The sequence below is a fragment of the Peromyscus leucopus genome, chromosome 20 (genome assembly GCF_004664715.2).
Source record: "Peromyscus leucopus breed LL Stock chromosome 20, UCI_PerLeu_2.1, whole genome shotgun sequence".
Lineage (NCBI taxonomy): Eukaryota > Metazoa > Chordata > Mammalia > Rodentia > Cricetidae > Peromyscus > Peromyscus leucopus.
This window is the reverse complement of record NC_051080.1, coordinates 37,130,983-37,154,059: the sequence shown is the minus strand read 5'-3', so window position 1 is coordinate 37,154,059 and position 23,077 is coordinate 37,130,983. Positions and strand designations below refer to the sequence as shown.

The 23,077-nt window shown below is 46.8% G+C and overlaps 2 protein-coding genes and 1 pseudogene across 3 annotated transcripts; 1 reads left to right on the top strand and 2 right to left on the bottom strand.

The window, feature by feature from the left end:
- Positions 1 to 260: 260 nt before the first annotated feature.
- Atf4 (activating transcription factor 4) lies at positions 261 to 2,669 on the bottom strand. Its single transcript, XM_028871183.1, has 3 exons — positions 2,175 to 2,669; positions 1,289 to 1,606; positions 261 to 1,169 (listed from the first exon to the last, which is right to left on the bottom strand). The coding sequence occupies exons 2-3, from the start codon at positions 1,512 to 1,514 to the stop codon at positions 340 to 342; spliced, it is 1,056 nt and encodes a 351-aa protein (XP_028727016.1). The 5' UTR covers positions 1,515 to 1,606; positions 2,175 to 2,669; the 3' UTR covers positions 261 to 339.
- Positions 2,670 to 4,761: 2,092 nt separating this feature from the next.
- Positions 4,762 to 22,179, bottom strand: Mief1 (mitochondrial elongation factor 1). 2 transcript variants are annotated; one of them, XM_028871180.2, is made up of 5 exons: positions 22,092 to 22,179; positions 14,536 to 14,686; positions 9,895 to 10,072; positions 9,450 to 9,712; positions 4,762 to 8,672 (listed from the first exon to the last, which is right to left on the bottom strand). In XM_028871180.2, exons 2-5 carry the CDS (start codon positions 14,677 to 14,679, stop codon positions 7,866 to 7,868), a joined length of 1,392 nt encoding a protein of 463 aa, XP_028727013.1. In that variant the 5' UTR covers positions 14,680 to 14,686; positions 22,092 to 22,179; the 3' UTR covers positions 4,762 to 7,865. The 2 variants fall into 2 exon arrangements, with proteins under 2 accessions (XP_028727013.1, XP_028727015.1); XM_028871182.1 differs by lacking the exons at positions 14,536 to 14,686; positions 22,092 to 22,179 and having other exon boundaries at positions 9,450 to 9,626; positions 9,895 to 9,986.
- LOC114694284 lies at positions 12,855 to 13,927 on the top strand (annotated as a pseudogene).
- Positions 22,180 to 23,077: the final 898 nt, after the last annotated feature.

Below are 23,077 nucleotides of genomic sequence, written 5' to 3'. Positions count from 1 at the left end.
TGTATGAGCTTAAAGAAATCTAATCAGCTTGTGTGCCCCAAGTACCATACAACCTTATCTAGGTGCCTACATGGCAGATGTCTGGCACAAAGCCAATTACGAACAGATGGTGTTCAGGCGGTTCCTCTCAGTAACCCAGATCCTCCAGCTAATCTATATACCTGTCTCATTACCTAAATAGCTCAGATCTGTGCTGAAGTACCCAGTCAACTGCACCTGCCACTCAGAAAGTAGAAAGAATTAACACAGCAAACCTGCACTGGTACTTTACTACAAAATAATTTATTACAGCAAACACAGCTTCATCACAAGACTATGTACAAGCACAAAGCCCCCCGACTACCCTACTAGGGAACTCTTCTTCCCCCTTGCCTTACGGACCTCTTCTATCAAATCTTTTAGATACTGAATCTCTTTGGCAAGAGAATCTGCCTTCTCTTTCAGGGCTTCGTTCTTCTTTTCTAGCTCCTTACACTCGCCAGTGAGGGCTTCCTGCTCAGCCCGCTTCTTCTGACGGTATCTAGTGGCTGCTGTCTTGTTTTGCTCCATTTTTTTCAGCTTCTTATCCAACTTTTCAATTTTTACCTTAGCTGTCAAAGTAACTCCAGGGGGGTCATAAGGTTTGGGTCGAGGAGACCCACGGGGAACACCTGGAGAAGGCAGACTGCTTGGTGATCCCCTGGAGATGGAGGGGCTGTGCTGGGGAGAACCCAGGTAGGACTCAGGGCTCATACAGATGCCACTGTCATTATCTGAGGGGGTGTCTTCATCCTTTACACACTGAGGGATTAGAGTAATGTAAGAAGCTGAGTCAGGCTTCCGATCTCCTTCAGAGATATCAACTTCACTGCCTAGCTCTAGACTGAAGGAATGATCTGGAGTGGAAGACAGAACCCCTGGGGAACAGGGGAAAGGAGGCAAGAATGCAAAGGGGGCAACCTGGTCGGTTTTTGTTGCACTTTCTGGGAGATGGCCAATTGGGTTCGCTGTCATGGGCTCCTTATTAGTCTCTTGGACTAGAGGGGCAAAAATATCACATGTGTCATCCAACGTGGCCAAAAGCTCATCTGGCATGGTTTCCAGGTCATCCATACGAAACAGAGCATCAAAGTCAAACTCTTTAAGATCCATTTTCTCCAACATCCAATCTGTCCCGGAGAAAGCATCCTCTGCAAAAAAAAAAAAAAAAAAAGAGTGAATGGCTCAGGCCACATACTTAAGGCAGAAAAAAATCATCAGAACACCAGGCCCAATAAAAAGAACACTCGGGAGCAGGTGTCTCACTCACCCTTGCCGGTGTCTGAGGCACTGACCAACCCATCCACAGCCAGCCATTCGGAGGAGCCCGCCTTAGCCTTGTCGCTGGAGAACCCATGAGGTTTGAAGTGCTTGGCCACCTCCAGGTAGTCATCTAAGAGACCTAGGCTTTCTTCAGCCCCCAAACCCGACTGGTCGAAGGGGGACATCAAGTCCCCCGCCAACACTTCGCTGTTCAGGAAGCTCATCTCGGTCATGTTGTAGGGCTTTGCTGGAATCGAGGAATGTGCTTAAATCGAAGGTATCTTTGTCCGTTACAGCAACGCTGCTGCTGGATTTCGTGAAGAGCCTGCATAAGAATCCAAGAGCAAGTCCCATCATCTTTCTATCTAAAATGCATAATGGCCAAATCCCAGAAGCCTCTGAATAGGGAGCACGAGGGCCCAAGGCCATTGTGTAAGCTCCCCCAGCCGCCGGCTCAGGTTGCACAAGATGGAGGCTCAGCCTTGCTCCACCGGCCACCCAGAGGAAGCAGTTGTCCTCGCCTCCTAATACGGCCATCGACGCCGCGCCCCGCCCCGCCCCTGTGACTCACACCCCTGCCCCGCCGCCATCTTGGCAGCGCCACGTTCGCAGGATGTCACTGGGACCCCGGCGACCTCGGGGTCGTTGAGCTACGAGACGACGAAAGGGAAGCAGCAGCGTTGGAAGTTGTAGCGTTGAAAAAAGCAGTGCTTCCCCACCCCACCCCATCCCCACCCCCGCCGCCAGCCAGCGCCGGCGTCTCGGGGCCACGCAAACAAGACCGACGCGTCCAGTCGCTCGTAAAGCCGCGTACGGTGGTCAGGGCGCCCCGGCCACAGGCCGCGCCCAGCCCCAGCAAAGCCCACGCCCTGCAAAGCCGGCCCAGTACTCACGCCATGGCTTAAGCCGGTGGGGGCTGCCGCTGCAGAGCCTGGTGCTGCTGCCGCCGCTGCAAAGGCCAACGCTGCCGCAGGCACTGCTGCCTCTAATACGCCATGGTGGCCGCAATCCCTGCGGGAGGGGGAGAGGAAAGGCGCAGCAACGTAGAGAACCTCATGAGTCGGAGAGAAAGGAGAAATGGCCGCGACACGCCCTGCACACCCTCTTATATACTGCACGGGACGCAGCACACCGCGCATCCTCCCGCCGTGATCACATGACCCTGCCGCAGACCCACCCAACCGCGTCCCGTTGACGTCTTGGCCCTCCCCAGCCCTCCTCCACTGTGCTGGGGAGTAGCTGTGGAGCTAACAGACTATCCTGAAGGCCCCATGAAAAGAGAAAAGTGCACAACTTTACAGGTTTACGGCTAGCCGAAGTCACGTGTCGCCGCGGAGGGATCTCTCGATACAGAACTTCCGGTGTTGGCTCACCAGGCGGGGAGTACTTAGCCAAAGCTATTACGGTCAAAGCCGAGGCGGCCTGCCGGTTATCACGCGAGACGCCGATCGAGCGCGCGTCGAGCTGATTGGCCCCAGCGTGGCGAGTCATGTAAATCTCAAGTTCCTATTGGCTCCCAACATGCCGCTGTACGGGCACTAGGTCTGTGCGGGAAGGGCGGAGCCACCAGAGATTCCCGCCGCCAAACTGTCATACTTTCCGGCTCTTGTTAGGGGTGACCCTGCTCCAGTGGCTCTCTCATGCATCGTTCCTGGGCAGCTTTGGTCTAGCACGCAGCAAAAAATTCTCCAAGCGTGACCCTTGCGCTAGAAGCCCTCCTTCCCCATATTTGGTGTTCCCGAGACCGAATGGGCGGGCAGGTTTTCGGCCGCCTGTAGAGGCCCTCCGAAGTTACCTGGTCCGACCTCTCAGACTCCTGATCTGTCCAAGGACCGCCCTTTGGGGGAGGGACAGAGCAGGGCGCTCATGTTGGAGCCGCATTGGGAGATATTCTAGTTCCTGTAGCTCGCATCTCTGAACTGTGTACTGGGAATATATGCCTAACCTCGGGCCTAAACATGCCCATCCTGCCATCATAGCCCCAGGGTAGTTTTGATTAACTCCTAAGTCTAACTTCAGGCATAACTTCCCAAGAAGTCATCCAGATGTGCGAGCAGTCGCTTGGTACGTGGTAAGTGATGTATGTAGCTCCAAGTCCTGATCAGAGCCAACCCTCCATAAAGGGTGCTGTTTCGGGAGTGCTGAGAGTCCCTCTTCTACACTCCAGCCCCTTAAAGGCAGAAATCTTGAGTTTCCACTTCTGTTGAAGTGACTCACACAAATACCACTTCTAAGAGGGCTGGCTCAGTCGTTTATTGGCTGGGGCATTTGGCTAAGTGACATCCACTCTGAGCCTGTTTCCTTATCTGCAAAAGGAAGCTGTTCCTCCTAGTCCCAAGAAATATGTAAAACAACTGGCACAATACCTGCCACTTATCAGCTCACTAATGACTGGCAAGCCATGTACTCTAGCACACACAATCCTGGCACTCAGGCCTCAAGAGTACCATAGTTCAAGGTCATCCTTCACTACATGGCTGAGGTCAACCTGAACTACTTGAGACTGGGAGGGTGGAGTGGGGGCGGTAATGATTGCTATTGTTATTGAAACTCAGAACTTCTGACCCTGACCTAATTTCCAAGTCCCTATCTCCATGATTCATCCTGCTTCTTCCAAGGATGTTTTACTTTTATTGACTTTTAAGCCAAGTATAAACAACCAGAATTTGTAGCTGGAGAGATGGCTCAGGGGCTAAGAGCACTTGCTGCTCTTCCAGAGGACCCAGGTCCAGACCTAGCATCATTTGATGGCTCTGGGTGACTCACAACCATCCCTAACTCCAGTTTCAGGGTATATGATGCCCTTTTTTGACCTCTGTGGGCACCAGGCAAGCACATGTGGGACACATGCATACATGCAGGCAAGGCACTCATAGACATAGAATAAAATATTTAAAAATATTAGAAAATATTTTAAAATAAAAATATTTTAAGATAAAATATTTAAAAATTTAGAAAAATTAAAAAAAAAAAAATTAAAAAGCCAGGCAGTGGTGGTGCCCATCTTTAATCTCAGCACTCAGGAGGCAGAGGCAGGCAGATCTCTGAGTTCGAGGCCAGCCTGGTCTACAGAGTGAGTTTCAGGATAGCCAGAGCTACAAAATAAAACCCTGTCTCAATAAACAAAACAAAACAAAAAATACAACAACCGGAATGCACAAGGCCTGCATAATGGGGTTGTTTCTTATCCCCAAAGAAATCTCAAGTGCATGTGCAGACACACAGAAGTTGTTTAGTCCCTTCATGCAAAGGCACCAAAAGCTTAACTGTCTTCCCTTTGCTCTAGGAAGGCTCCTGACACAAGGCCATGCAGAAGGTTAAGAAACACTGACCCTGATTGACACTACAGAGGACAATGTCTGGTGGCTTCTTTTTCCCCATCCTACTACAGAGATCCAAGTTAAATGCTTTAAGCTGAAAACAGAGCTAGCTTAGCAACCATGTAAGGAAATACTTCATACCACATACACACATCAGAGCTGTTGGAAAGGAGATTTTTATTTTCTTCTTCCCATGCTGCAGAAGATGCTGTTTTCCCCAGGTGAATTTCCTCCTTCAAGGAGAAAAAGGAATAAAGGTCTGGGCCTCAAAGCTAAGCTGCTCCTATATGGACCCAACCCAGACAGGACACAACGATTCATGACTGGTTCCATTCTACCAGCTTACCACACTGAAACCTTGGCAGGGCAGGCACCAAGGCAAGGTGTGGACCTGGCCTCAGACCAAGAGTTTAAAGACTAGAAGGTGATCAAAATAAAAGTTAACACCCATCTCACCCCCAGTCTGCAGTTAAATACTGAACCTACATCCTGGTATTTTGGCCATTTATAAGTCTAAGAGGCTTACAACCTCCCAACCTAGTACAAGGGTAAACTCTAGTCCCAAGTGCCTATTCATTTACCTTAGCCTTGAGCTTTTAAGGAAAAAAAAAAAAAAAAAATGCTAGACTTGTAGCAGATGCTCTCAGTCTTACCAAGTCGTAATCCCAAGGAAGTGTACCTTGGCAGAAGGCTCTGAACACATGGAGCACCCCTGCTCTCAGGGTCCCTCAGGGCCTTGTTCCTGAAGCTGATTCACCTTAACCATCTGAGCTCCTTTAAGGGAGGGTTACGGTAGAGTAAAATCAGCCAGGGCCTTGCCCAAGGAGATGAGGAGTCTTCAACAGCTTTTCCGTTTTATTTTTTAAAAAGTCTCAACTGTTAATGTGAAGAAAAATACTGCTATCCTGAATTCCGTGTTTGAGAGAAAGGGCAACAGAGAAGAACCAGAAGAAACTTGGGATTTGCTTGGTTACCTAGGTACTGAGTGCAGCTTCAGGCATCAAGGATGGAGTCTGGGAGGCACTGGAGAGAAAGGCAGGGTGGAGGCACAGCCACTGGGTCTTCCAACAGTGGGGGGGAGGGGGGCGCAGAAGATTTCCTTCTCCATCCAAGCGTCCCAGAGCATCTGCCGCCTCCCATACATATGACAAAGAAAGTGACAGCAAAGAGGAAGGCCCACCCAGCTAAGAACAACCCCCAGGGCAGAGCTGTTCCCCTCTCCTTGTTCTGAGGCCTTCTAAGAGTCTCTTGCTTATAAGATGGCCAAGTCAAAGCACAGTCCAAAGTCAAAGCTGCTCCTAGAGATAATTCACTGTTTGCCTAGATTCACAATGACGTATGGCTGTAATGATTTGGGATATTTAAAATCTCAAGCATCTTCAAATCTGGGGGTTTGTTTGCACTCTTTCCGGCATCTTAAATGGAGTCAGTTCAGAGAAGACAGCTTGGGAAAGTCTTAGAATACTTACAGCAGCAAATCCAACTCTATCTAAACAAACGCTGGTTTTGCAGCAGTCTATCAACACCCCCCCCCAAACAGGCACCAGCTAGAACCTTGGACCCCTCAATGTCAGCCCTTCTATACCTACTTAGTCCAACCTAGGCAACACATGTCTTCAAATCCCATTTCATTATTAACAGCCAGGGGCACGTTTCATTTAAGGTTCTTAAAGTTCTTGGCTTTCTCTTTTTCAAGTTTCTCATACTATCCTACATGGGAGAAGAGGCAAAAACTAAACAGAGCCTGGCTCAACCTCCTAACCTATGGATGGGGGGGCAGGTACCTATCTCTACCCTAATTTCAAGTGGGTTGCCGCAGGGTCAGTGCTATTTATAGCCACTCAGTTCCCCCTCGTTAGGAAGGGCCAACACAGCTGCAGAATCACACTGCTGGAGAGGTAGTAACAGGTGAAACAGAAAGACTTGATGGAGAACAAATGCTAGACGGGCGAATAGAACCAGATACTGTCAGCCTCTTGTCAGGAACAGAAGAAAAAGACACACTGACATGATATATTAACACCTCCCTTCCCCCAACCCGTAGGATACGATTACATGGCCATAAACGTGGATCTTAGCAGCAATGTGGGAAGCCCCACTCTTTCCTGTACGTCTCATCTATGTGCTATCCTCCTAGGTAGCACCAGTCTCCCCAGGAGACAGGCGAGGGACGAGGGACGAGGGCTGGCGTGTCCGTGTGCCCTCTGGCCTGTGGAGGTACCTACGGTGCTCAGCAAACACTCTCTCAGATCGCTGAGGACAGGGGTCAGGTGAGAGGCATTGGCCCTGGGTATGTTCTTGCTCTAAGGCAACATTTAAGAAAGGTAGAGCCTGTCAAGAAGAAAACATGGTCACTGGGTTTCAGCTGATACTCTGCTTCCTGTTGCCATCCCTTGGCCTCTACTGCTAAAGCAAGGCCTTCTTCTGTTGGCAATAAAGGAAACCAGCATCCTTGGAGGTGGTGCCTGTGAAGCCCCCCAGCCTTCCCTGTCTGTGTGACTTTAGTGACCACAGACAGAAACAGACAGTGGGAACACAGAGCCCCTCCCCAGTGCTCCCATAAAACAGCACAAACTCCAGTAAAACAACTGTATCCGGCTCCTGCTGTGGGCTCAGAGCACCATCCCCAGGTGAAAAAGTCTTAGCACAAATAAACAGGAGTTGCTTGGGAGAGGGAGGGAAAAGGGAAGAGCTTGCTTTCCAGGAAGCAGAGTCAAAGCTGATTTGCCAGGGCAGAGACTGCCAGCCTCCCCCCAGAAATCTAAACACTGTCTCATTCCTCGGCAGAGCTCAGCTTGAAAACATGCAATCAGCTCTTGTGTACAGACCTCAGGCGACATCTTCCTTAGGCAGACGTGCTCCGGGGGCAGAGCAAACAGGTGTGACCAAGAAAGGGAAAGACAGGGAAGAACAAGTAAGAGGCCAAAGGGCAGAAGAATGCAGAGAAGACAGAAACGCAAGAAATCTGGGGCAAAAAAAATGAAACACCCAACAGCTGAGGCCAGCACTCCACCTTCTCTGTTCGTTCCAGAAAGATCAGCCTAGAGCAAGGCGGCAGTAGGGAGCACAGTGTTTGGTAACAAAAATAGGGAAGGGTGGGGAAACCAAAGGGATGTCATTCTAATCAGCATGAAGTGACCAGGACAACAACCAGCAAAACAGGAGGCACCTAGGGACCCTGTGAGGCACCAACCATGTAGCCAAGTGTTTCTAACGGAGACTCTGGGTCTGATCACCCGATGCCCACTCCGGCCTTCACCTGCCCTACGTCTGCAGCAGCACCTCCGGCTCAGACAACGAGCAGTAGAGAGTATATCCCAATTCGTCTATTTCTTGAGGGGTGAGCTCTGCAAATAGGTTCACCTTGGGGTTCAGGGCACTGGGCAAGACTCCAGCCTCCAAGTAGCTAATGAGTCCCCTCAGAGCCTGCAGAAAACGGTCGGCTAGCATGTCTGGAGACCAGTCAGCCTCCTCCTGGGCCAAGTGGAGGATGACATTGGTTAGCTGGCTGGCAGTGAGGTGGCCCAGAGCTGGAGTGGACTTGCATATGGCCTTGAGGATCTTGAGGCACAGAGACCGACAGCCTGAGTCAGCCTGGTCCAAAGCCCGTAAGCGTGCCGTCTCAGCAGGGCGCAAGCTCAGCCGCCAGAGGTTGTCATGCTGAGCTAGCCGGTGCGGCCTGGCCACCAGGACAGTGTCACCGAGGGTCACTGATGGCAGGAAGTCAATGACAAGATGTTTGTCCTTCTCGTACTGCACTTCTAGCGTCAGGGCCTCTGGGGGGGGTGCTGGTCGGATCACGTAGTCCAAGAGGGACCCTATGGCTGGCCAGTTGATAGAGCCTGCCACTACCTTCTCAAATGTGTCTGCCACTGTCTTTGGGGAGAGGTAGCCACCTACAACACAGCGGTCCCAGTAACTGCTACCACGAGGAAAGTACTCTGGGTTCTCCCGACGGACCAGGAAGAATCCAGGTGTGTTCATGATGGTGTCCTCGCCAGGTATGCACGACCACAGGTTCTGCTCCAGCACAAGGGGGACAATGAGTTGGATGTGATCAGCCGTCACCACCTGCCAGAGCAAATTAAAAAGGGTCGGTTTGGTTTTTAATTTTTTATTATAGTTGAGTGTGTGCATGTCTCAGAGCATGTGGAGGTCAGAGGTAACTTAGAAGTCAGTTCTCTCCTTCCACCATGTGGGACTCAGGGACTGAACTCGGGTCATCAGATTTGGTGGCAAGCACCTTTACCTGCTGAGTCATCTCACTGGCCCCAGAATTCCAAAGGTTTTTAAGGGCTTTGCTACTTACAGCACAGATCTTCACACCCTGCACTTGCCACAGTAACGGAGACCAGTGATCCAATTAGCACACAGGAAACAGGACAAGAAGACAATAAAGGACAGGTTGTGTACGGCCACCCTGGTTCGGGGTTTGGGGGATTTTGTTTATTTTTGAGGCAGGATGTCATATAACCCAGGCTGGTCTCAAACTACATGGCTAAGGATGACCCTAACCTTCTGACCCCTCGGCCTCCTGAGTGCTGAGATGACAGGCCTGGGTCACTATGCCTGTTTTCTGCAATGCTGCGGACTGAACCCAGGGCATAACACAACTCAGCTATACCAACTGAGCCCCATCCTCAGCCCCCATAGCTTCTTAAAAAGTAGAAGTATGACTTAAAAAGTGAGACAGGATGGAGCAGAGAAAAAATACTGCTGTCGGGCAGAATTTACAACAAGAGGCTTTCCAGCTGAGGCCCAGACACAACGACTTTCTTGAGCAACCACAATACTGAGAAGTATCTATCTGTCTGTGCCCAGTCCCACCCTTCCTAAGAACTCTGTTACCTGCAGATCGTCATAGAGGCTGCCACTCAAGTACATGTCCCGAAGTGGCATGTCAGGCAGCTTGGCCCGCAGGAAGCTCCGGAGCTCTGCACATATGTCCACCGCAGCTTGCTTGGCCCGAGCCTGCTCTCCAGCAGGGATGGCTGCCCGGTTCCGGTAGTAAGAAAGAAGTTTCTCCTGCAGGGACATGCGGAGTCGTGACTTCTTCAAGTCTACCTGGCCCCTCCTGGCCAATGGTTTGGGCCGGGGTGGGCAGAATGTATCTGCCAAGGCAAGAGAGAGAGGCATGTGAGCTCTGCCCAAGCTTGCTCAGTCCACAGAAGTCCTGGTCCCAGGAAGGAAAAGGACTGGGCACGAAGGGCAAGTTGCCTGACATTCCGCGCTGAGAAATGTCTCCCCGTGTCTAAGTGCAGAGCAGGCCCAGAGAGTTGAAGGAGTCTCTCACCTGTGTCAAAGGCAGCGGAGTCTGTGGGAAGAGTCTGCAGAGACCGACTCAGGCCTGTCTTCATGTCCTTGTTCAGCAGTCGAGGGGAGCCCATCCAGTTTGGCTCTTCCCAGCTCCTCTTCCCTGAATGGCTCAGGCGGGTGGGGCTGGTAGGGGCACTGATTGCCCGATCATACATCTGTAATACCAGAGAGGACCCAGGACATACACCAGCCCTCCTCCTCCCCCGGACTCTTTGCCCTACTAAGTTCTAGAAGTTTTTTATTGCTTTTGTTGATAGTGGTACTGGGCATGGAACCCAGATCCTTGTGCTTGCTGGGTAAACACTCTACCATTGAATTACATCTCCAGACAATTATTTTTTCCACTTTACTACAAGTCAATTTTACTTAAATCAGGATTGTCCAACAAAATCATAGCCATTCGTGATCTGAATTCTGGTATATGAATTAAATTATGATAAACATGCCAGGTGGTAGTGGCGCATGCCTTTAATTCCAGCCCTTGAGAGGCAGAGGCAAGCAGATCTCTGTGAGTTCAAGGCCAGCCTACTCTACCAAAATAAATAAAATTATGGTATACATAAAAAAAAAACGTATTTTATAATCAATAAGGCAGTAGTGTTACTCATTAATCACCTTTTTAAGAATAAACTATCAGTCTGCCCTTCCTCCCTTCTTCTTAATTCCAGCAAAGGTCACTTTTGTTCCAGTTATGTACTTTTGGGGATTCTCCAAATACTCCATCATGGTGTCCTCTCCCCAAATGATGCCTTTGCTCTTGTTGGCATCTGTGCCAGAGAAGCCCGTGGCTGACCTGTCTTCCGCCCAAGCAGACCATGAAGATTTGGTCCATTCTTATGCTTGTCTCCCTTTTCTACAGCGTGGCACTGGGCACACTTCTAAAGAAAACTCTTCTTGCCTTTTGATACATCACCTATTTTTGCTGAGCAGTGGTGGCACACAATTTTAATCCCAGCACTGGAGTCAGGTAGATCTCTGTGAGTTCGAGGCCAGCCTGGTCTACAGAGCAAGTTCCAGGATAGCCAGTGTTACACAGAAAAACAGTCTCAAAAACAAAACACAACAAATAAACAAACAAACAAAAAAGAATCACCCATTTTTAATTTGATCCTGGCTGGTAAACACCACAAATGTTAGGATCCAAGAACAGACATCCCACTCTCTCCTCAGCCACCTTTTTTTTAATAATTTTGTTTTAGTCTAGACTGTAAAGTATAGTGCTCCATGCAGAAAAGCTCAAGAAATATTAAATGCTACAAGAAATAATTTACCCACAATGCCACAACCCACAGGAAACTGCAAATATGTGTTATATTTCTTTCTGGAGATATTTATGCCATCTAGATCAGACATCTTTTTCTAGATCAGATTTTTTTTATTTTGTACATGGGTATATGTGTGTACATGTGCACATACCCCAACGTGTGTGTGAATGGACGACTTTGGGGAGTCACTTCTTTCCTTCCACCATGTGGGTCCCCGGGATCAAACTCTGGTTGTCTGGCTTGGAGCAAGCACCTTTACCTAGACTTCTGAAATCACATTTCCCCTTTTTGGTCATTTCTTCCAATCACTAAAGATGCTTCAATATTTTCTAGCTATACAACATTATTCCTTAAGAATATTCCCTGTTGAACAATTCTTCACAGACTTGGAAAGAAAAATACTCAACTTCATATAGAAAAACAAGACCCAGGATAGCTAAAAGAATCCTATATAATAAAGCAACTTCTGGAGGCATCACCATCCCTGACCTCAAACTCTACTATAGAGCTATAGTAATAAAAACAGCTTGGTACTGGCATAAAAACCGACATACAGACCAATGGAATCGAATTAAAGACCCTGACATTAATCCACACACATATGAACACCTGATTTTTGACAAAGAAGCCAAAACTATACAATGGAAAATAAGAAAGCATCTTCAACAAATGGTGCTGGCATAACTGGATGTCGATATGTAAAAGATTACAAATAGATCCATATCTGTCACCATGCACAAAACTCAAGTCCAAGTGGATCAAAGACCTGAACATAAATCCAGTTACACTGAACTTAATAGAAGAGAAAGTAGGAAGTACTCTTTAACATATTGGCACCAGAGACCATTTCCTAAATATAACACTAGCAGCACAGACACTGAGCACAACAATTAATAAATGGGACCTCTTGAAACTAAGAATATTCCCTGTTGAAAGAGTTGGGATGTTGTTCAGTAGCAGAGTGCTTACCTAACACTCCATGGTGAACATTGATTTATTCCACAAGTAGTTACCAACTGTTCCTCAGTATCACCAGAGGGTTAGTCCCAGGACACTCCAAGCATATCACAATCCTTAGATGTCTCAGGTCCCTACAGGAAATGGCACTGTAGCTGAGTATAATGGTCCATGCCTAAAGTCTCAGTCAGGAGGCCAAGCAGGAAAATTTGAAGTTCAAGGCTACATAGTGAATTCCCAGCTAGGCAGGCTACAGAGTAAGATCTTATCTCAAAACAAACAACGGGACAGTGAGAAGACTCATTTGCTCCCCACTAATGCAAGTCTGAGTCCAATCCCCAAAACAAATATAAAGGTACAAGGTGAAAATTGACTCCACAAAGTTGTCCTCTGATCTCCACTGTGCATCTGCACACAAGTACTACACACCAATAAAATACTTTTTTTAAAAAGTCATTGTACTTAAATATAACCTGTGCACAGCTTTATATGTATTTTAAATTTTATATTATCTAATACAATGTAAACGCTATGTAAATAATTATCCCGATTGCTTAAGGAATGATCCAAAAAAATTCTGTACCTATTCAGTGTAAATATAATTTTTTTGTTTGTTTTCTAGTCAGGGTTCCTCTGTGTAGCCCTGGCTTTCCTGGAACTCACTCTGTAGCCCAGGCTGGCCTCGAACTCAAGAGACCATCCTGACTCTGCCTCCCAAGTGCCAGGATTAAAGGTGTAAGCCATCACACCCAGCCATGCAAATACAATTTTTAAAAAAGTATTTTCAGTCTGGGTAACTGCAGCTGTGATATGGAGCTCACAGACTCAAAGGGCTGTCAGTACTTCAGAGATCCTACATGCTAAGAACTGTTCTGAGCTTCTAGGTGTGTCCAGTCTACCCGGAGGGTGAAGTTCAACACAAAGTATGCAGATAGAGATAAATGTTTTAAAAATAAGAGTAAGATCCCCCTCTGCCCCCGGGGCGGTAAGTTAAGTTTGAGGAGGAGGGACGAGGGCAACATGGACATGAAGAAGAGGATCCACCTGGAGCTGAGGAACCGGACCCCGGCAGCAGTTCGAGAACTTGTCTTGAGTAATTGCAAAGCAAATGAAGGAAAAATTGAGGGGTTAACAGATGAGTTTGTGAACCTAGAGTTCCTCACTTTAATAAGTGTAGGCTTGTTTTCAGTGTCCGATCTCCCCAAGCTACTGAAATTGAAAAAGCTTGAGCTCAGCGATAATAGGATCTTTAGAGGTCTGGACAGACTAGCAGAAGAACTTCCAAGCATCACACATCTGAACCTGAGTGGAAATAAGCTGAAAGACATCAGTACCTTGGAACCTTTGAAAAAGCTGGATTGTCTGAAAAGCCTGGATCTGTTTGGCTGTGAGGTCACTAACCTGAACGATTACCCAGAGAGTGTTTTCAAGCTCCTGCCCCAGCTGTCCTGTCTGGATGGCTATGAATGAAAGGACCAGGAAGCCCCTGACTCAGACATGGAGGTGGATGGTGTAAAGGAAGCTCCTGACTCAGATGCAGAGGTGGATGGTGTGGACAAAGAAGAGGAAGATGAAGGAGAAGAGGAAGATGAGGACAGTGAAGAGGATGATGTAGAAGAGGATGAAGATGAAGTCAGTGGGGAGGAAGAAGAATTTGGACATGATGGAGAAGTTGATGAAGATGAAGAAGATGAGGATGAAGAGGAGGAAGAAAGTGGGAAAGGTGAAAAGAGGAAGAGAGAGACAGACGATGAAGGAGAAGATGATTAAGACCCGAAACAATCTGCAGGAAACAGAACTGTTGAGTACTGGTTGGACTGCTCATGGATCTGGTAGCTGTTTTTAAAAGGTAGCTATGGTACAAGCCCCAGGACACCCCACCCAGAGAGCCAAAGAATAGTTCCCGAGACATTCCACCTTCCTCCGTTAGCCCCTTGTTATCCACCACCAAGCCTGGGGACTTCGCCCCAACAAAATTGTAAACGTTGTTAGGTTTTCGTGTAAGACTCTTGCTGTATCGTGACAGCTGTGATTGGTGAGTTGACCGTCCTGGCTGCCAGTTACACTTCGATTGTAAGAACATTTTTACTTTCTGTACAACAAGGAAAAGCTTTGTAAATAAAATCTTAACATTTTGAAAAAAAAAAAAAAGAGTAAGAAAAGGAAACAGAAGTATACATGTGGCTAGCATTTTAATTCAGGTCATGGGGAAGGAAGGGTAGTTGGGTTAGTTGCTGTTTTACTTGCTAGGATACATTTCTTTACATCTCAGTGATCTCTTTATGGCAGAAGCCTAGAAGCAGACTGCCAGAGGAGTAAATTATACTCGCATTAGAGTGTCAGAGGTAGAGGCAACTCACCACCTCCCATCCTGGGACCAGGCTGCAAGCACTTACCCGCTTAACTGCCAGGGTGGCGATGCCCAACATGGCTGCTCCACCAACACCCAGCACCAGCCGGGCATTGGAAAGCACAAAATCAATGGCTGTGCCGATGCCATTGTCGTCCTTCTTGCCTTTGCGCTCACCAGCACCTGCCATTGCTCACCTGAGAATGAAGACAACACAGCCATCACCAATCGGGACCACAAGAACCATTCCTTTCTGTCCCTCCGCACCACAATCAAGGTTACCGCACGCAAAATCTAGGACTGCGTACTCTGGGGCCCAGAGGAGAGGCCCCGTGTCCCGTGACTCACCTGGACACACAGGAAAAGAAATGCTAACCTATACCACATAAAAGTCTGTCTACAGACCTGAGACTAGAGCAAACGTTCAGTTCATTATCAATCCTATTTCTGTGCTGCAGGAAAGTATCCCACCATATAGCCTCCCTACTCCTTTACAATGTGGTGTTGCTAGGAAGACAAGGTCTTCCTTCTTTAGCCGTTGCTTTGGGAATGTTAGGATTAAGAAACAGACAGCCATGGTGACACATGCTTATAACCCCACACAACAGGAGCCACATTAAAAAAACAAGACTCACCAGGCAGTGGTGGCACATGCCTTTAATCCCAGCACTCAGGAGACAGAGCCAGGCGAACCTCTGTGAGTTCAAGGCCAACCTGGTCTACTGAGCGAGATCCAGGACAGGCACCAAAGCTACACAGAGAAACCCTGTCTCGAAAAAAACCAAAAGGGAAAAAAAAAAAGACTCACTGTCAAATCCAAAATACTCTTTCCCACTATACTCACACTACGGCACTTCCCTTTTCTCTACCTTTGACTTTCAATTAAAATATATTCCTACTTCAAATGCACAGAGAATCAGGCAAAGAAGTGTTAAACACAGTAAGTACATGTGGAGTCAGAGAGCTATTCACCATCCTTCCAGCTACCACTGCGACAGAGATGGGACAGGAAACCCAGCGGAGGCAGAGGATTCTCATCAGCAAAGGCAGGTCACTCACACTGCCACACAACTAGCAATGACCTCTGTTTGTTTTATTTATTTGTTTGTTTATCTATTTATTTATTTTTTTTTGGTTTTTCGAGAAAGGGTTTCTCTGTGTAGCTGTGGTGCCTCTGCTGGATCTCGCTCTGTAGACCAGGCTGGCTTCGAACTCACAGAGATCTGCCTGGCTCTGCCTCCCGAGTGCTGGGATTAAAGGTGTGCACCACTGTTGTTGTTTTTTTAATAATTTTTTTATTCTATGTACATCAGTGCTTTGCCTGTAAGCATGTCTGTGTGAGGGTGTCAGATCTTGGAGTTACAGACAGTTGTTAGCTGCCCTGTGGGTGCTGGGAATTGAACCCAGGTCCTCTGAAAGAACAATCAGTGCCTTTAACCACTGAGCCATCTCTCCAGCCACCAAAACTCTATTTTAAGAAAAACCTTTACAGGGGCTGGAGAGATAGCTCAGAGGTTAAGAGCACTGGCTGTTCTTCCAAAGGTTCTGAGTTCAATTCCCAGCAACCACATGGTGGCTCACAACCATTTATAATGAGATCTGGTGCGCTCTTCTGGCCTGCAGGGCATGCAGGCAGAATACTGTATACATAATAAATATATAAATAAATAAATCTTTAAAAAAAAAAGAAAAAGAAAAACCTTTACAAATAGATTTACAAGGTACACACCTTTAATCCCAGCACTGGGGAGGAAGAGGCAGGCATGTCTCTAAGTTCCAGTTCCAGGACAGCAGGGATATACAGAGAAACCCAATTTCAAAAAACAAAGAAAGAGAGAGAGACTGATTTCTAACAGGGAGAAGCACTGGATGCAGAGCCCTCTAAACCATCCTTTAAAGAGGGTACCTCTTCCTTCTAAGTCGAAGCCAGCAGAGGCCTCACTGAACCTGTCAGGCCTTGGCCCTGCTGATGACTGAAAGATCAAGGTAGGCACAGCATAACAGTACATGGGTTTTAGAGTACATGGTTTTTGAAATTCTGAGATCTGAGCACTGGCCTTGAGCCTGAGCTAATTTGTTGGGTGACCCAAATGAGTCCCTTAGTCCCTCAGCTATGAAATGGGGATAATGATTGCTTCATGGGCCCAAACCACAGGGTTGTAGTGAGGAAAAGCACTGGTTGCAACACCGAGTCCAAGTATTTCATCTGCTATAAACCCAGCCTACAAGTGACAGCATCATTAAGTCAAGATTTCCATCCACCAGAGAAGGGCTGCAACAGACTGTCCAGTTACACTGCATGTTTCAAGATAAAGTTCAAACAGCCTCAAAAACACACTGAAATTCTCCTGTGCTTGAGCTCAGAACTGGTACGCAGAGCAGGCTTGCTAAAGGCTTCCCTGGTAATCTACGTCAATACTCTCATCCCACCCCAAGGACCCAGTAGCATCACACACCTGAGGACCTGGAAGAGAGTACCCACAAGCTCCAACAGGGAGACAGGTCCTTATTCTAAACCTTCCTTATTCAGGTTACTGTCCCTCCATTATCTACCGATTCCGCTGCCTTCAACCTCCAGGAGACGAGCTCCCCTGGCAAGGAGAGTCAGGCTTGGTCCCTCAGGACAAGCAAGGAGGAACACTGTGTTTAACAGGTACAGTTTCAGATTAGCCAGATAAAAGTTCTGAAAACCTGTTGCATAATACTACCGACCTGTTCACTTAAACCACCTAAGATGGCTGGGGTTTTTTTGTTTTGTTTTGTTTTAAGATTTATTTATTTATTTAAAAATACATTAAAATAATAATTTAATGTATATTTGGGGTGTGCCTGCATGTATGTCTTTATGAAGGTATCAGATCCCCTGGAAGGGGAGTTATAGACAGTTGTGAACTGCCATGCGGGTGCTAGGAATTGAACCCAGGCCCTTTGGAGGAACAGCCAGTGCTCTTAACTGCTGAGCCTCCTCTCCAGCCCCTAAGATGGCTTTAAAAAAATTTTTTTTAAAATAGAAAGAAAACACTGACCTGCCAGAAGGCTGGAAAGAATTGCACTCTGTGAACACTTGAAGCAAATTTTATTTAAACTATTTCCCCTAGACACAAAAATAAGAAACCCTGTCTTACCACTGTGGAAATCAGTATGGCGGTTTCTCAGAAAACTGGGAATCGATCTACCCCAAGACCCAGCCATACCACTCTTGGGCATATACTCAAGGAATGCTCAATCATACCACAAAGATACATGCTCAACTATGTTCAGAGCAGCACTATTCATAATAGCCAGAACCTGGAAACAACCTAGATGCCCATCAACTGAAGAATGGATTAAGAAAATGTGGTGCATATACACAATGGAGTACTACTCAGCAGAGAAAAACAATGACAGCATGAGGTTTGCAGGCAAATAGATGGAACTAGAAAAAATCATCCTGAGTGAGGTAATCCAAACCCTGAAGGACCAACATGACATATACTCACTCACAGGTGGATTCTAGATATAAAGCAAAGAATAATCAGACTACAACCCACAGAACCAGGGAAGCTATATAGCAGGGGGGACCCTAGGATGACTGTGGCTTATAATAAATTTGGTTTTGCCCAATCACTGGGCAAGCTTTAGTGAAACATTTCACTATTAGGATAAGAATTTGTACCCTATCAAGCTGATGAAAGAATATGCTGGCCGTACTTTCAGGAGGAGAGGCTAAAATCTTTTTAGATATAGATTAACCTATAAAAAAAATGTCTGCCATAAATCAAACAGTGAAGGGGAAGATGAATAGGAATCTCACTTACACAACTTAAGTAAAACATAGTTCTCTGAACAGATGAAGATAAGTTTCTTCTGTATCCCATAATCTAATCAATATTTATATGGATAATTCAGCTATCATTTGGCTTAAAAGGGTTTATTGGGAAATGTTATCATTTTTATTATTTTCTACAGAGAAAATATTTTCCAGTTTCAAATAACTCTGGACTTTAGAATTATAACCTGTTTTTATAATGATTGTAAATGTTTGTTTAAATAAACAAACAAACAAACAAATAAATAAATAAATAAATAAATAAATAAATAAATAAAAGGAACCCTGTCTCACATGGCCTTCAATTGTTCAGATCCTATGGTCTTGTCTGTTTGGTGGTTCTGAATAGCTAGGGTAGCCAAGACCTGAGAGCCATAGATTCAGCATCAGTTGAGGATTCTTGCTCCATGCTTCCAAGATGGTGCTGTTGTGGGATATTAGTACACTGTTGTAGTAGGACAGGCCCAGAGGGTCAAAGAAATTGGCTCAAACCAGTTGCCAAGGCATGTACATAATGTACTTCCTTATGAGCCAACCTGGAGTCTGCCTGAGGTCCTAGCAGCAGGCACTGTCAGTTTCTGAGCGTGCCCAGCCAATGAGAGATGACCACGAAATGCCACCAGTTTGGGACACAGCTTAGGTGCTGGGAGGAGGGTATATAAGGCCTTCCCCATTATTGAATAAACGAGTCTGCTGTTTGCCTTCAAAAGAAAAGAAACCCTGTCTCAAAAAACAAAAACAAACAAAACAAAACGACAACAACAAAAAAACCTATTCCAGAAAAGGTCGTGCCCCATACCTGACAGGAAGAAATGACAACTCAGGGGCCAGAAGGACCCGCACAGGAAGGCAGGCCTTGCTGAACTTCCCTCTCTCTCCATCCTTATTAGATTATACACTAGTCCAGTCTATATCTACACAACTGTCAATTACTGAACCTAATATAAAAACGAGCAACTCATCCCCAGTCTTTGGGCCTTCATTCTAAGTGCTCCACAGAGGTGGTAACTTGTCATTTCTTACAGGGGATCAACCATGAGTCCTTCCCTAGAACCATGTCACCCAAGCTGGCCTCCAACTCCACAGGTAGCCTCGAATTCATAATCCTCCTGCCTCCTCCTAAGTGCTGTGATTACAGGCACGTATGATCATATCTAGCTCTTATCTCCAATTTAAAGATGAAGAAACTGGCCAGACGGTGGTGGCACATGCATTTAATCCCAGCACTCGGGAGGCAGAGCCAGGTAGATCTCTGTGAGTTCAAGGCTAGCCTGGGCTACAAAGTACATTCCAGGAAAGGCGCAAAGATACACAGAAAAACCCTGTCTCGGAAAACCAAAAGAAAAAAAAGGAAACTGAAGTACATGTTCTGTCACTAGCCTAGAGTAACTTACACATCAGTTAAGTGTGCAGCCAGGGTTTGAATCTAGAGCTTATGCTGTGGGAGAACTAATCCATGAGTCCCAACCAGCCTGCAACACCACCCCACCGCTGGTCTCTAACCACTAGACCTCCAGCCACTATAGCTTCATGGGAGCATTCTGGCACACTCACTGCTGCAAGAACGTAATGTTTGATATATTAAGTATCTACTGTAATGAATGAACTACCCCTATGGCACTAGAGGGGTTTTGTTTCGTTGATTTCTTCCTAAGACACAGGTAGTTCTTTAGCCCACGCTGAAGAAATTTACTACCTGTCCTAGGCCTTTCCAGACATAAGCTGCTGTATATCCCAGGCTGACCTAAAATTTACTACCTGCCCCAGGCTACCTTTGTGGTCCTCTGGCCTCAGCTTCCTGAGTACTAGGATTACAGGTTTATACCATCATACCTAGCTTTTCATTTTCCCTTGATGGCAAGGTTTAATTTAATACAATTCACAATCAAAACATTAGAATGCATTTCAGTAACTCCCCACTTCTTCAGACCCACTGCCCTTCCCCGAGCATGCAGGATTCCATGCACACCACCCAACCCCGGTCCTGTACTGCAAAAGATGGGTCTACTGACCGATGGAAGTGTGACTGAGAACTCAGAGTCATCACCTAAGGTTTCTGCTTTCTGTCTCAGTAAGCATTAGCCTCTACCCAACTGGCAAGCCTTAGACCACAGTCATACTTGATTTATGTGTATGTATTTTCCTCCTTTTGGAACACCTATGTTGCCCAGGCTAGCTTCAAACTAAAGCCCTCCTCTCCCTCAGTTTTCTGAGTGCTGGAATTACCAGAACGTATGATCATGGTCAAGCTTTATGTCTCAGCCTGTCCCCTTTTCTCAGTGGTCACAAGCCTACTGTTGTCTACACTGTCATTTACACGTGAGCACCTCAGTACCTCCATCATCTGACCAAATTCACCTCCTCTAGTGTCTCTCACCAACTTAGCCTCCACACTACCCTGGCATACTCAGAAACACAAATGTCCCCATCGTTCCCTTCTTAGAGAGCTGTGACAGTCCCCAGCCAGCTATCGCTCCTAAGAGGACACTCAATGTCCTTCCACCCCTGGCCCGACTTCAACTCCAGTCACTCCTTGTACCGTTCTAACCACAGCAGACCTGCTTCCCAGCTACCGAGTGCAGTCCCCACCTCCAGACAGCCATTTGTTTTCTCCCCACCGCAGCAAGTTTCTGCTTCTCAAGGGAGGCAGACCTCAAATGTCTTCCCTGTAACCATAATTCTCCCCTACCACCCAAACTAAGTGCGAGCTGTCTTCATCCCTGTCTCCATAACTTTTTATGCAGTGCCCGCACAGCACTCTTCATACCAGAATTACTTCCCACTCAGCTCCTCCTTAGGCTGGTTGTTGTTGTTTTTAAGATTTATTTATGTATATGTATTTTGTTTGCAATATAATATCTGTGGCCCATGTGTATGCCTGCTGTCCACGGAAGTCAGAAGAGGTCACCAGATCCCTTGGAACTGAAGTTATGGATAGTTATGAGCCATTTTCTGGGTGCTGGAAATCAAACCTGGATCTTCTGCAAAAACAAGTGCTCATAACCCTAGTCTAAAGTTTAATGGAGCCATCTTTCTTCTCTAGCCCCAGAGTCTAGGCATATAAAGGGACCTCTGAAAGGTTCCTGAATTAAACATGGCCATTATGCCGCAGTGGAGCTTCCTGACGGCAATGTCTCCAAGAATAAAAAGAGCCAGGGCCAGGGAGATGGCTCAGTAGATAAACACACTTGCCAACAAGCCTAAAGACCAGAGTTTAATTGCCAAGACCCCCAAAATAGACAGAGAGAACCAACTCCCATAAGTCTTATGACCTCCACAAGCATGCTATGGCACATGCGCCCACACTCGTGATAAAAATGTAACTAAGAGAATACAGGGCTAACACTCCAGCTGCCAAGTATCATTTCAGCACTCTCTGTCCACTGTCCAGTCGATTCAAGAGAACCCAGAGAGATTAAGTACTATCACTTCCATTTCACAGGCAATGAAATGAAGGCCTGGGGAGGCTTAGAGACTTAGCTACTAGTTAGCAGTGCCAATATTTGAAAGCAGGTACTGAATATTATGATTGCTATACCAGTTATGCAGTAATGACAAACTCCTGTTTCAGGAAGTAAAGTGCAATACAATATAAGCTGAGCAGCAGCTGGCTGGGAACTGAACTCTAACGACTTTAACCACTATCTTTTCTAATATTCTATTGACGCATCTGTATTTTATCTGGTGAGTTTTAGAGAGTGAAGGACATACTTGGATGACAAAGGAAAGGCCGTCCCTTTCCTAGCATCTTACATCAGAAAAAAGGAAACCTCCAGGATCAAGGGTCTACCTACCTGCGGTTTCCTAAAGCATCTGTGAGGTGGGGTGGGGGGAGCCAGGAGTCTCTACTGAAGGCACCCTTGTCCTCTTCTTGGAATCAGGGTAGGAAGGGAAGAGAGAGGCTCCTAAATAAGGCCTCCTAGTCTGCTACGGAGGAAGACCAGGCCCTTCTCCAGCTGCTTCTCCCGAGACTCTAGGTCCTCAAGCTTCTGGTTTTTTCTGAATTCACGGCGGATGGAAGCAAAGTAGAAGTCTCGATCGGTGTAGCGAAGCTCTCGGCCTTGGCGCAGCAGAGCCCGGTACAGACTCAGGACCGCCTCTCGGCTCCACGGGGCCATGGGGGACAACAAGCACCACACTCTAAACAGAAGACACACAAGTCCAGAATCAGAATTGATGACGGCTGGTCCTTCGGCACCGGGTCAGGGAACCTTAATGACAGAGACTTCCAAGGACTTCATGGCAGAGCTAGGATCAGACGCCTACCTCTCAACAGCCCCTCCTGGGGAAGGGCGGCTTATGGCTCACCAGAGCTCAAGAAGTAGACTGCCTGAGCCTGAGTAAAAAGTACATAAGCCCACTGAGTATCCCCTTCCTCACTGTAAAACAGAGATAACGATGACATCATGAGAATACCTACTACATAAGGTTATTTTGAGAACTCCTCCTGCAAAGCACCTGTAATGGAACTTTACCAGAAGGTATGGCCTAGAGTGATTAAAGACAAGGATTCAGCCATATCTGCACCCTGGCACCACCATATGAGGAGCATTACCTTGAGAGGTGTTCTTCGTTGTTGTTGTTGTTGTTTTAGTTACTTTTTTATTGTTTATGTGTATGGGCATTTGCTTGAATGCTTGTCTGCACACCACCGTATATCTGGTGCCTTCCGAATCTATTCTCAAGACTGGAGTAATAGATGGTTGTGAGCCAACATGTAAGTGCTGAGAATTGAAATCGGGTCCTCTGGAAAAGCCGTCCCTCTACCCCTTTGTTTTTT

Excerpts from the sequence above, each read along its gene's own strand:
- Mief1 (XM_028871180.2), bottom strand. The coding sequence starts at position 14,679 with ATGGCAGGTGCTGGTGAGCGCAAAGGCAAGAAGGACGACAATGGCATC. Across the intron at positions 9,713-9,894 it reads CTCCGCTGCCTTTGACACAG|ATACATTCTGCCCACCCCGG; the intron begins GTGAGAGACTCC and ends TTGCCTTGGCAG. Across the intron at positions 8,673-9,449 it reads GCCTCTATGACGATCTGCAG|GTGGTGACGGCTGATCACAT; the intron begins GTAACAGAGTTC and ends TTGCTCTGGCAG.
- Atf4 (XM_028871183.1), bottom strand. The coding sequence starts at position 1,514 with ATGACCGAGATGAGCTTCCTGAACAGCGAAGTGTTGGCGGGGGACTTG. Across the intron at positions 1,170-1,288 it reads TGCCTCAGACACCGGCAAGG|AGGATGCTTTCTCCGGGACA; the intron begins GTGAGTGAGACA and ends TTTTTTTTGCAG.